This window comes from Piliocolobus tephrosceles, chromosome 8 (genome assembly GCF_002776525.5).
Source record: "Piliocolobus tephrosceles isolate RC106 chromosome 8, ASM277652v3, whole genome shotgun sequence".
Lineage (NCBI taxonomy): Eukaryota > Metazoa > Chordata > Mammalia > Primates > Cercopithecidae > Piliocolobus > Piliocolobus tephrosceles.
Window position 1 is genome coordinate 5,589,575 of NC_045441.1, and position 13,310 is coordinate 5,602,884.

The 13,310-nt window shown below is 57.4% G+C and overlaps 1 protein-coding gene across 1 annotated transcript in view; it reads left to right on the forward strand.

The window, feature by feature from the left end:
- FSCN1 (fascin actin-bundling protein 1) overlaps nt 1-1,828 on the forward strand; it is a 3,698-nt gene extending 1,870 nt beyond the window's left edge. Inside the window, exon 4 of the mRNA XM_023197873.2 lies at nt 458-1,828. Within this exon, the coding sequence (XP_023053641.1) occupies nt 458-660 (203 nt within the window). The 3' untranslated portion in view covers nt 661-1,828. The remainder of the gene's footprint in view (nt 1-457) is intronic.
- The last annotated feature ends 11,482 nt before the right edge of the window (nt 1,829-13,310 follow it).

Consider the following 13,310-nt stretch of genomic DNA (forward strand, 5'->3'; position numbering starts at 1 on the left):
CAGGCTGGAGTGCAGTGGCCGGATCTCAGCTCACTGCAAGCTCCGCCTCCCGGGTTTACGCCATTCTCCTGCCTCAGCCTCCCGAGTAGCTGGGACTACAGGCGCCCGCCACCTCACCCGGCTAATTTTTGTATTTTTAGTAGAGACGGAGTTTCACCATGTTGGCTAGGCTGGTCTCAAACTCCTGACCTCAAGTGATCCGCCCGCCTCAGCCTCCCAAAGTGCTGGGATTACAGTCGTGAGCCACCGTGGCCAGGCACAACACGTTTTAGGACCCTCATTCATGTGTCCATCACAGGCAGGAGGACATGGGGGCCATAGGGACCCTGGCTCATTCCGGAGCTGGGGCTGCAGGGTGGGGCGTCACCCTTGGGAACACCCGTGCCCATCCTCCGCTGTCCGGGGTGGGGGTGGGGAGCCGGGCTTTGGGCACAGCTTGATAGAGACCCCTCCCCAGACTCCACAGGCAAATACTGGACGGTGGGTAGTGACTCCGCGGTCACCAGCAGCGGCGACGCTCCTGTGGACTTCTTCTTCGAGTTCTGCGACTACAACAAGGTGGCCATCAAGGTGGGCGGGCGCTACCTGAAGGGCGACCACGCAGGGGTCCTGAAGGCCTCGGCAGAGACCGTGGACCCCGCCTCGCTCTGGGAGTACTAGGGCCTGCCCGCCCTTCCCCACCCCTGCCCATGAGGCGGCTTCTCCCAACCCTCCCTGCTAACCCCTTCTCCTCCAGGTGGGCTCCGGGGCGGGAGGCAAACCCCCTTGCCTTTCAAACTGGAAACCCCAGAGAAAACGGTGCCCCCACCTGTCACCCCTATGACTCCCCACTCTCCCCTCCGCCCGGGTTCCCTACTCCCCTCGGGTCAGCGGCTGCGGCCTGGCCCTGGGAGGCATTTCAGATGCCCCTGCCCTCTTGTCTGCCACAGGGCGTCTGGCACCTCTTTCTTCTGACCTCAGACAGCTCTGAGCCTTATTTCTCTGGAAGCGGCTAAAGGGTGGTTGGGAGCTGGGAGCCCTGGGCGTGTAGTTTAACTGGAATCTCCTTCCCCTCCCCGGCCACCTCCTCCCAACCCCCTAGGAGCTGGGCACGTGTCCCAAGCCTGTCAGTGGCTCTCCCTGATGCACTGTCGTGAAACCCCTGCTTGGGAAGGGAAGCCGTCGGGTGGGCTAGGACTGACCCTTGGTGTTTTTTTGGGTGGTGGCTGGAAACAGCCCCTCTCCCACGTGGCAGAGGCTCAGCCTGGCTCCCTGCCCCGGAGTGGCAGGGCGTGACGGCCACAGGGTCTGCCCGCTGCACGTTCTGCCAGGGTGGTGGAGGGGGAGGGTAGGGGTGTGGGGGCCGTCTTCCTCCCCTCTTTTTCCTTTCACCCTAGCCTGACTGGAAGCAGAAAATGACCAAATCAGTATTTTTTTAAATGAAATATTATTGCTGGAGGCGTCCCAGGCAGGCCTGGCTATAGTAGTGAGTGATCTGGGGGGGGTCTCAGCACCCTCCCCAGGGGGTGCATCTCAGCACCCTCTTTCCGTCCTTCCTGTCCAGCCCCAGCCTCAGGCATGGGCTGTGGACGCCTGGGCCAGAGCCCCCGCTGTGATAGGTGCTCCCTGGGCCTCCTGGGTGGATGAAGCCAGGTGTCGCCCCCTCGGGGAGCCCTGGGGTGAGCCGCCGGGGACCCCTGCTGCCAGCCTCCCCCCTCCCGACATGCATCTCACTCTGGGTGTCTTGGTCTTTTATTTTTTGTAAGTGTCATTTGTATAACTCTAAACGCCCATGATAGTAGCTTCAAACTGGAAATAGCGAAATAAAATAACTCAGTCTGCAGCCCCAGGCCGGCCTGTGTGTGTCTTGGGGCTGAGGTGGGTGGGAGGGCTGGCGGGACAGGTAGGCGCCCTGGCTCCCCAGCTCAGTGCTGGGAGGGTGCGATTGGAGGGAGGCCGTGGCCACAGTGGGTGCTCCGGAGGTTGTGGGCCCAGCACACCTCCTTAAAAAAGCAGGGGATGGGGCGCTGGGAGGCGGTGGACTGTGGCCCGTGGGACCCCCAGAGCCACTAGGAGCAGTTCTGTGCCGAGAAGTGGCTGTGGCTCCTCGTAGGCCACGTCCACCATGCAGGGGGGCCTCGGGGGTGTCTGGGGGCTGCACACTGAGTGTTTAGAAGGTGAAGCCCAAGGAATACTCAAACCAGGAGACCCCGCGTTATTCTCTAGTTGACATGTGCCCCTCGACTAGGGGACGTGGTGGTAGGGGCAGCTCCGCCCCACACTGCAAGGATCTGGGCCTTCCACGTCCCCAGACACAGCAGGCTGGGGTGCCCCTGGGGCTGGGAGATGCTGCCTGGGCCCCTTGGGGGATGAGCGTGGTAAGATGGGCCGGGGCCGACCCTGGGCCTGGGCCAGTGCCTACCTTGGAACCAGCAGCCCTGGGGATATCTGGCAGATCAGAGGCTGAGGACTGTTTCCAGACTTCCCAAGGCCACAGTCAGGGGCCACCTAGGTTCTGAGTCTCCCTTTGCATCCTAGGCTTCAGGGGCTGGGCAGGGGCTTGTGGACCACGTGCAGCCTCATTCACTCTCAGGTGCCCTTAGGGGTAGCAGCTGCGCGAAGATAGGGGAGCAGCAGCAAGGCGCAGCCTGGAGCGGTGGGACCGGGCGCCCAGTCGTTCGCTGGGAAGGCGGTGATGGCGACGGAATTTGGGACACGCGGGGCGTTCCAGGGGCAGCCAGGGTGCTGCAGGCCGGACCCCCCTGTTCCTCTGCTCCCCGGACCACCGGCAGCAGAGGAAGCGCTGATTGGCTGCTGATGACGCAACTGGGAGGGCTGCGCTATGATAGGTGGTCCCTGGTGGTGGGGGGGGGGGGGGGGGGGCGGCAGTCTTGAGATTGGCAAGGACAGGTGGCTGCCGCAGAGGGAAGTCGGGGTCCCCTCAGCGAGGTTCCGGGTGCCACCCCCTCCCCTCCCCCATGAAAGCCAGGCTGGGAGCCAGAAAAATCTCGATGACGGGGAAGGGACAGATTAATCCTCCGGAACCAAACTCTTTGAGACCTGGGGAGGAGGGAGGGGGAGAGGGGGAGTCCGGCTCATTTCTGCCCACGGAACTAACCTAGAATGACCCTAAGGTCCCCGGAGCCTCGGCTCGGCTGATTCCGAATTCCATTCATTCTGCAAAATTTGGCGCCTACCACATGGCCGAGATTTCCAAGGTTGCCACGAATGAACAGCATAGTGCGATGGGGGAGGCTGGAAGGGCCATTCACGAGATCTCTAGGGAGGAGTCGGTAGGAGCTGCCCAGCTGAAAGAGACGGGAATAACGGGGTGAGGGACCCGCCCAGGCCCTGCCCTCTGGGGGGAAGCCAGGCCAGGGGCTGGGGGCATCTCTGGGGTCCCAGGTGAGATGTGGGTCGAGGGAGCCAGGTCATGGTTCTCCAGACCCGCGTGGAGGCCACGAGCATCTTCCGGATTTGCGGGCACCGCGGGGACCGGCAGACTCTGGGGCACCCGGGCTCCCCATCTCCTGACTTATTCACACCTTCAGATCCCTCCTGTCAGGACAGGTTCTGGAGCTCCCTGGGGCAGGGAGCCAGGGCAGTAGGTGCAGTTTCCGCTCCTGCCTGAGTCACCTTCGCTGTCTCAGCGATTGTTCACTCACAAGGGCACGGCCCATCACACGCACTCACACACTTGTGAACTTGCACGCACGCAGGCGTGTGCGCACACACATATGAACCTGTGCAAAAGCCCCATGCACAGGCAGGTACACGTGCATGTAGGCGTGCACACAGACACTCTCAGATGCAGGCCGACCAGCTCCCAGGAATCTGTCTCCAGCCTATAGGGATTCAGCACTCAGGGTACCAGCCTCTGTCCCATGCACCCCTATTCCTGGCAGTTCTCCTAGCTGGGTCGGGGGCCACCAGGGACCCCACACCCCGAGGTGGCTCCTCCACTAAGCCTGCCATGGGGTTGGGGGTGAAAGAGTCCCAACTCCCATTGCTCAGAAGGGGACACTGAGGCTTGAGAGTCCCCAGTGAGTCAAGGCAAGTGCAGCCAGGGCTCCGAGATCCTTGTTGGGGTTCACTGTGATCACCAAAGATCACAACTTAAGGGAAAACATTCAATTAAACTTGTTAGAGCAAAGAAAGGAGAGACTGGGCTGGGCGCAGTGGCTAACGCCTATAGTTCCAGCTACTCAGGAAGTCCAGGAGGGAGGACTGCTTGAGCCCAGGAGGCTGAGGCTGCAGTGAGCTATGATGGTACCATTCACTGCACTCCAGCCTGGGTGACAAAGCAAGACCCGGTTAAAGAAAAAAAAAAAAGGGAAAAGAGGCCGGGTACAGTAGTTCACACCTGTAATCTACTAAAAATACAAAAATTAGCCAGGCGTGGCGGCAGGTGCCTGTAATCTCAGCTACTTGGGAGGCTGGGGCAGGAGAATCGCTTGAACCCAGGAGGCGGAGGTTGCATGAGCCGAGATTACACCACTGCACTCCAGCCTGGGCCACAGAGTGAGACTCTGTCTCCAAAAGAAAAGAAAAGAAAAAAGAAAGAAGAGACTGAGGCCGGGCGCGGTGGCTCAAGCCTGTAATCCCAGCACTTTGGGAGGCCGAGACGGGCGGATCACGAGGTCAGGAGGTGGAGACCATCCTGGTTAACACGGTGAAACCCCGTCTCTACTAAAAAATACAAAAAAACTAGCCGGGCGAGGTGGCGGGCGCCTATAGTCCCAGCTACTTGGGAGGCTGAGGCAGGAGAATGGCGTGAACCCGGGAGGCGGAGCTTGCAGTGAGCTGAGATCCGGCCACTGCACTCCAGCCCGGGCTACAGAGCGAGACTCTGTCTCAAAAAAAAAAAAAAAAAAGAAAAAGAAAGAAAGAAGAGACTGAGCTACATTGCCCAGGCCAGGCATGTGGGCGGTCTGGGTCTGGGGGACAGTGGGGATGTGCTCTGTGTCTTAGGACCCCAGCCCTGGGTGCCCCCACTGCTGTCTGCTGTGACCTCCTCACTTAGGAGCCCTCATTGGGAGGGACCCTGAGTCCTGCTGGGGGCTGTGGAGCTGTCAGCAGCCCCAGGAGGACTCGGGCAAGTCCCTCTGGTGGGCGAGGCCTCTGAGCTTCCCAGCGTGTCTCCATGGGACACCCCCTGCGGACCTCCTGCCCCAGCTCAGCCTCTTCCAATTCATTATCGAGGGTGGGGGAGGGGACAGGAAGCCCCAAACCCAGCTGGGCCCATTTCCTCCAGGGCCACAGTGGCCTCTCCCAGTGTCACGGGGATGGGCACTGACCTCACTCTGTTTTGGTTTTTTGAGACGGAGTCTCACTCTGTCGCTTTTTTTTTTTCTGAGACGGTGCTGTGGCGCGATCTCAGCTCACTGCAATCTCCACCTCCCAGGTTCAAGCAATTCTCCTGCCTCAGCCTCCTGAGTAGCTGGGACTACAGGCGCCCGCCACCACGCCCAGCTAATTTTTGTGTTTTTTAGTAGAGATGGGGCGTCACCATATTGGCCTCCCAAAGTGCTGGGATTACAGGCGTGAGCCACCGTGCCCGGCCCTGACCTCACCTTTTTTAAAAAGTCAAATACTTGATGCTTGGAATGCCAGCACTTTGGGAGGCTGAGGTAGGAGAATTGTTTGAGCTCAGGAGTTTGAGACCAGTCTGGGCAACATGGTGAGACTCCTGGCTCTGTAAAAACTACAAAAATTAGTCAGGCATGGTGGTGCGTGTCTGTAGTCCCAGCTGCCCAGGAGGTTGAGGTGGGAGGATGGCTTGAGCCTGGAAGGTTGAGGCTGCAGTGAGCTGTGATTCCACCGCTGCACTCCAGCCTGGGCCGCGCAGAGCGAGATGCTCTCTGAAAAATAAACAAATAAAATAAAATAAAAAGTCTTACACTTTTCTTTCAAACGATGGCTTTTGGGGCTCTTCAGGTGCGTGAAGATGGAAAGGGGGCCCGGCAGCGCCCGCCACCTCGCCCGGCTAGTTTTTTGTATTCCCTGGAGACTCTTGAGCAATGAGTGGCTGGTTGCCTGACCTCCCTGAGTGGGCTGTGGGCACTCAAGGTTGTCTGGATGGGGGAGGGGCTCTGAGACCCTTGAGGGCAGCAGAGGGAGAAGGGAACAGATGGGGTCTCCCAGACAGAGAGGCCTGGAGGGGTGGGGCGGGGCGAGCATTTGGCATAAAACCCAAACGCCTTAACAGGGCTGTAGCTTAAACTGGGGGGAGGGGCCTCTGTGATGTGCAAATAATTAACACAAAAGCCTTTACCAGCCGGGCGCGGTGGCTCAAGCCTGTAATCCCAGCACTTTGGGAGGCCAAGACGGGCGGATCACGAGGTCAGGAGATCAAGAACATCCTGGCTAACACGGTGAAACCCCGTCTCTACTAAAAAATACAAAAAACTAGCCGGGCGAGGTGGCGGGCGCCTGTAGTCCCAGCTACTCGGGAGGCTGAGGCAGGAGAATGGCGTAAACCCAGGAGGCAGAGCTTGCAGTGAGCTGAGATCCGGCCACTGCACAAAAAAAAAAAAAAAAAAAAAAAGCCTTTACCGTGCTCCCCTCCTCATCCCAGGACCCAGGTCTGACCCTCAGGAGGGGAGGAGGTGAGCAAGGGGGAAACCCACCTTCCAGGGACCCCCAGCTAGTGCCAGGCACCAGGCAAGTGCTCTAAAAGGCTTTACTAATATTATTGTTATTTGAAGAAACTAAGCTAATAAATAGGGTATAAAATCAAAGGGTACCCACAGATAAAAACAAAAATCCACAGCTGCCCCGGCTCCAGCCCTCTTTCCTTTGGAGGTAACTGTGTTAATGGTTTTTTACACCCCTCTGGACATTTTTTTTTTTTTTTTTGGGAAGGAGTCTCACTCTGTCGCCCAGGCAGTGCAGTGGTGCGATCTCGGCTCACTGCAACTTCCGCCTCCCCGGTTCAAACGATTCTCCTGCCTCAACCTCCTCAGTAGCTGGGACTACAGGAGCGCACCACCGCGCCTGGCTGATTTTTTGTATCTTTAGTAGAGATGTTATCCATGTTATCACCATGTTATCCAGGATGGTCCCGATCTCCTGACCTCGTGATCCCCCTACCTCGGCCTCCCAAAGTGCTGGGATTACAGGCATGAGTCACCGCACCCGGCCAAAATTTTATTTTATATTTTATTTTATTTTTTTAAATTTTATTTTATTATTTTATTTTATTATATTTTATATTTTATATTTTATTTTATTTTTGAGGCGAAGTCTCCCTCTGTCGCCCAGGCTGCTGGAGTGCAGTGGTGTGACCTCGGCTCACTACAAGCTCCGCCTCCTGGGTTCATGCCATTTGCCTGCCTCAGCCTCCTGAGTAGCTGGGACCACAGGTGCCCACCACCACGCCCGGCTAATTTTTTGTATTTTTCTTTTTTTAGTAGAGACGGGGTTTCACCGTGTTAGCCAGGATGGTCTTGACCTCATGACCTCGTGATCCGCCCACCTCAGCCTCCCAGAGTGATGGGATTACAGGCGTGAACCACCGATCCCGGCCAAAATTGTTTTTGAATAGAGATGGGGTCAGGCTGGACGCGGTGGCTCACACCTCTAACCCCAGCACTTTGGAAGGCCGAGGTGGGCAGATCACCCGAGATCAGGAGTTCAAGACCAGCCTGGCAAACACGGTGAAATCCCGTCTTTACTAAAAATAATAAAATTAGGCGGGCATGGTGGTGCATGCCTGTAATCCCAGCTACTTGGAAGGCTGCGGCAGGAGAATCGCTTGCACCCAGGAGGCAGAGGCTGCAGTGAGCCAAGATTGCACCATTGCACTCCAGCCTGGGCAACAAGAAGGAAACTGTCTAAACAAACAAACAAACAAACAAAAATATATATATATATAGAGAGAGAGAGAGACAGGGTCTTGTTATGTTGCCCAGGCTGGTCTTGAACTTCTGGGCTCAAGCGATCCTCCTCCTGCCTTGGCCTCCCAAAGCGGGTGGTGGGATTACAGATGTGAGCCACTGTGCCTAGCCCTTCCAGAATTATTTCATTTTATTTTATTTTTTTTTGAGATGGAGTCTTGCTGTGTTGCCCAGGCTGGAGTGCAGTGGCGCCATCTTGGCTCACTGCAAGCTCCGCCTCCCAGGTTCACACCATTCTCTTTCCTCAGCCTCCCGAGTAGCTGGGACTACAGGCACCCGCCACCATGCCTGGCTAATATATATATATATATTTGTTTTTTTTTTTTTTTTTTTTGAGACGGAGTCTCGCTCTGTCGCCCAGGCTGGAGTGCAGTGGCCGGATCTCAGCTCACTGCAAGCTCCGCCTCCCGGGTTCCCGCCATTCTCCTGCCTCAGCCTCCCAAGTAGCTGGGACTACAGGCGCCCGCCACCTCGCCCGGCTAGTTTTTTGTATTTTTTTTAGTAGAGACGGGGTTTCACCGTGTTAGCCAGGATGGTCTCGATCTCCTGACCTCGTGATCCGCCCGTCTCGGCCTCCCAAAGTGCTGGGATTACAGGCTTGAGCCACCGCGCCCGGCCTATATATATATATTTTTACTAGAGACGGGGTTTCACCGTGTTAGCCAGGATAGTCTTGATCTCCTGACCTCGTGATCCGTCCCGCTTCAGCCTCCCAAAGTGCTGGGGTTACAGACATGAGCCACCGCACCTGGCCCTCCCTTTTTTTTTTTTCAGACTTCCTAGGAAAGCAACGCTAAGAAAATATATTTTTAATAAATTATTTGGCCAGGCACGCTGGCTCACGCCTGTAATCCCAACACTTTGGGAGACTGAGGCGGATCACTTGAGGCCAGGAGTTTGAGATCAGCCTGGCTAACATAGTGAAACCCCGTCTCTACTAAAAATACAAATAATTAGCCAGGCACGGCGGCATGTGCCTGTAATCCCAGCTACTTGGGAGGCTGAGGCAGGAGAATCCCTTGAACCGGGGAGGCAGAGGTTTCAGTGAGCCAAGATTGAGCCACTGCACTCCAGTGTGAGTGACAGACTGAAACTGTGTCTCAAAACAAAAGTTTTGTTTGTTTTTGGACATGGGGTCTTGCTCTGTCCCCCAGGCTGCAGTACAATGGGGCAATCTCAATCTTGGCTCACTGAAACCTCAAACTCCTCGGCTCAAGTGATCCTCCTGCCTCAGCCCCTGGAGTAACAGGGACTACAGGTGCATGTCACAACACCTGGCTAATTTTTAATTTTTTTGTGTAGACAGGGTCTCGATACGTTGCCCAGGCTGTTCTCCACCACCTTCTGGGCTTGGAGATCTTCCTACCTCAGCCTCCCAAAACGCAGGGATTACAGGTGTGAGTCACCATGCCCGACCCTGAGGGAGACCTTCATGTTTATTTCTCACATTTCTTCTTGAACAAACATTTCCAGAGCATCCCTGACTCTGAACCGTGGCTGGGGACTGCAGCACAGAGTCAAATGTGCTTCCGGTCTTTCCCGGAGTCAGGCACTCTGGGAAACATGCCACAAGCAGGGAATTAACCCAAGATGGTCAGTCCCTCCAATGAGGAAAAGAGGCCGAGGGACTGCGCACGCCTCAGAGCCAGATGTGACAGAACTGGTGGGTTGCAGGGGCACTGAGTACCTGGTGCTTCCTGCTGCCCCCTCCAGCTCTGGCAGTCCTCATCCTTGTCCTCCCCATCGGAAAGGAAGAGTCAGTTGTCTGTGGGATGTGCCAGTGTCCCCCCAGTTCTGAGGCTGGGCGGGCTGCGGAGCCCCAGACATGACTTGCTACCCACTACGGAGCCTCCTGGACTTAGTTCCAGGCTCTGCCCGATCCTCTGAGGGCGCGGCTTCGAAGCCCTGCTTGGGCCTAAGGCCATCCCAGGGCAGTGACTGAGAGTAGACTGAGATGACCCTTGGACACCAGTCTTAGGATGCCTGGGCTGGGGGGCTTCAGCTCAGGCCCCCCAGTGCCCATCCTTTGGGTGAGCGGGTTTCCACAGCACCGGCCTTTTCTGACCTTACACCCCTGTGAGTCCTCACTGGGGCTCTGGGAAGGTAAAGGTCACACTAAGGACTGTGCCTATGGTGGCCAGGACACCCTGCCGGCAGCACGCCTCAGAGGCCTCATCCTAGGCTCTGCTCGCTTCTTTTTTCTCCCCCACCACCTTTTTTTTTTTTTTCCAAGACAGAGTCTTGCTCTGTTGCCCAGGCTGGAGTGCAGTGGCATGATCTCGGCTCACTGCAACCTCCTCCTCCCGAGTTTAAGCAATTCTCCTGCCTCAGCCTCCTGAGTAGCTGGCATTACAGGCGCTCACCACCACGCCCGGCTGATTTTTGTATTTTTAGTAGAGAAAAGGTTTCACCATGTTGGCCAGGCTGGTCTCAAACTCCTGATCTCATGCTCTGCCCGCCTTGGCCTCCCAAAGTGCTGGGATTACAGGGATGAGCCGCCGTGCCTGGCCCTGCTCATTTTCTTACCACAGCTTTCCAGAAATAAAGTGAGGATGGAGAGAGAGAGAGAGAGAGAGACAGAGAGAGCGAGCGCCACATTCAGAGACAGGAGAGTTTTTAGCAAGAAGAGAACTCAGCTCAGAGCTGAGAATGTCTCAACTCAGCTGTCTCCCTGCTGAGACGTCCTGGGCTCAAGTGTCCACTCACCCCTGCGGGGCTGTGGCTGCACACATGGGTCGCAGTAGAGCTTGGTGTTTGGAGCAGGCTGGGTTGGTGGCTTATCTTCATCTCTCGCTTGGTGCCGTGTGGGCCTGTGGTTTGCTTTGGCTGCTACCATGTGGAGGGAGAGGTGCTCCGGGCTGGCCCTTGGCAGCCCGGGCTGTGTCCATGCCTGGCCTCTTGGAAGGCCACTGCCGTGATGGAGAGAAGCTGGGGCCAGACCGCTGAGGGCTGAGAGCCCATGGGCAGGGATTGTGGTCTCGGTCAAACCCCAGTTGGCAGCGGACGGCAGCCACCCCGGGGTCCTCAGATATGGCACAGCTGCCTGGCTGAGCCTCAGCAAAGGGAAGCCTTGTGAAAAATAGCAACTCAGGGATGTTGTGAGTAGTGGGCTGAGCTGTGGTTTATTTTTTAGAGACAGGGTCTTGCTCTGTCACCCAGGCTAGAGTCCACTGGTGCAATCATAACTCACTGCAGCCTTGACCCCCCAGGCTCAAGTGATCCTTGCGTCTCAGCCTCCCGAGTAGCTGCTAGGACTATAGGTGCATACCACCATGCCCTGCTTGTTTGTTTTGGTAGGGACAGGGGTCTTGCTAGGTTGCCCAGGCTGATCTGTAACTCCTGGGCTCAAGTGTTCCTCCTGCTTTGGTCTCCCAAAGTGCTGGGAATACAGGCGTGAGCCACTGTGCTGGCTCTGGGGTGTGGTTTTATGCAGCCATAGATGACTGAGATGGCTGAGAATTGGGACCTAGAGGAACATACAGGGCAGGGGGATCTGATGGGCGGATAGGAGGGCGGACAGCTCCTGGAAGGCCTGGGAAAGAGATACCAGGGCTGGGCCCTGGAGAAGGGGGGCTTTGAGGAGGGGAGGAGATGAGGCCTGGCAGGGTGTGGGCACTACTCCCAGGTCTGAGGGCATCGGCGGTCTGAGAACTTGTGGGAGGAAGGGCTGCCTCCCGGTGCTCGGTGCCCTGGCTCTCCTCTTTGCTGCCAGCTGGCCTCCTCCTCCTCGTGCATCTATCTGCGTGTCCTGGAACACAGGGCGCTGTCCTTCTGCCTTCCAGAAAAGCACGTGCTCCTTGGGGCCTGGCCTGCTCGGCCCTGTGTCCTACCGGCTCCCTGATGCTCCCTGCTGCCATTCCCAGGCCTTCGGGCCTCACTGCCTGGGGTGGCTGTGCTCAGCCCCATCCCGTGATGCCACGGCCTCCCCACCCCTGCCCTGAACTGCCCCTGGGACCGGGTCCTTCAGCTCCCAGGACAGGGCCTGGCTGTCCTTGTGGACTCTCCCTCTTTGTGGACCCCCATTGGCGCCCAGTCTCCTCGGACTGTCTTCTGAGCCTCTCTCAGATGTACCCCCAAATGTCCCCTCTCACCCAGAGGCCACTTGGCAGCGTCCTCCAGGACTCCTGCCCTTGGGGAAGTCTCCGCCAAGGCCAAAGCGTGACTGCGTCCCGAGGAGCTGACTTAAGATCTGGTTCTCAGGAACACCTGGAACTGGCCAGTCAGCATCCCTGGCCCTGGGGTCTGCACTTGGACAAGGGTCAGGCAGTGAGGATGAGGGGCAGGCGGGGCTTCTCCTGGAAGCCTTCCCAGCCTCCTGGGCCACCCCAGTGGGTCCCCTCCACTGACTCAGCCTGTTCCCTGCCACCTGGTGCTGGTTTCTCTGTGGCACCTACTAGGGGCCGAGCGCCCTGGGACTGCCCAGCTAAGCAGTGCCGTCCAGGTCCGCACCCAGGTGCGCTCAGGGCACGTGCACAGGTGAGCAGCTGGGTATGCAGGCACCTGCCAGGTGTGGGTGTGGACTAGGTGCTCCCCCGGGTCCCAGGTGGAGTTGACAGTCTCAGACGACCCTGAGAGGTTGGTCTGGTTAAAGGATTAGGCTTTTATCCCCAAGGAGTCACTGAAAACGTGGGAAGAGACAGCACAGTTCTGTGGGATGGCACAACCACCACCATCATGGCCGCTGTGCCCTCCCTGCCATCCTTGGCCAAGCACTTTTCCTGTCTCCCCCCCGCCAATTCTCACAGCCCGAGGAAGAAGATGCTGCGGCCATTCCCACTTCACGGCCAACGCCAGGCCCGGGCGTGCCATGCCGCTGCCAGAGCTCTCGCCACCCCACCTTGGGTGACACCCAGCAAGATGGGGAGCATGGGGCCTGCCCCAGAAGCCAGTGCTCACCCAAGTCCCTCTCCTGCGGGTTTAACTGGCACCTTCTCCTGGGGAGAAGCAAAGCCAGAAGTCAGTCCTGGGCCATCTCCGCCAGACGTGTGTGTGGATGAAGGGACAGGAAGAGACGAGTGGAACTGACAATCAGACTTCATCCTGACCAAGAGGCACACACAGCCAGGGACTGTAGAAGTGACCACGTCCCCCCCAGGGGTCCTGAGAACAGGGCTGGTGGCCTGACCTGCGTCAGCTTCACACCGGCCTAGATGACTGCAAGAAATTCAGAGAAGGCAGATGGAACCCGCTGTGAGAGGTTCTCAAAGGCAAAGAGCTAATTAAAAAGCCTGTTTCAGAAGCACTTGCTCCTGTCTTGTAAATGCTCCAGAAAGGAAAAGAAAAGCAGAATGAAAATCTTCATGTCGCCGGGTGCGGCGGCTCAGCCTGTAATCCCAGCACTTTGGGAGGCCGAGACGGGTGGATCACGAGGTCAGGAGATCGAGACCATCCTGGCTAACACAGTGAAACCCTGTCTCTACTAAAAATACAAAA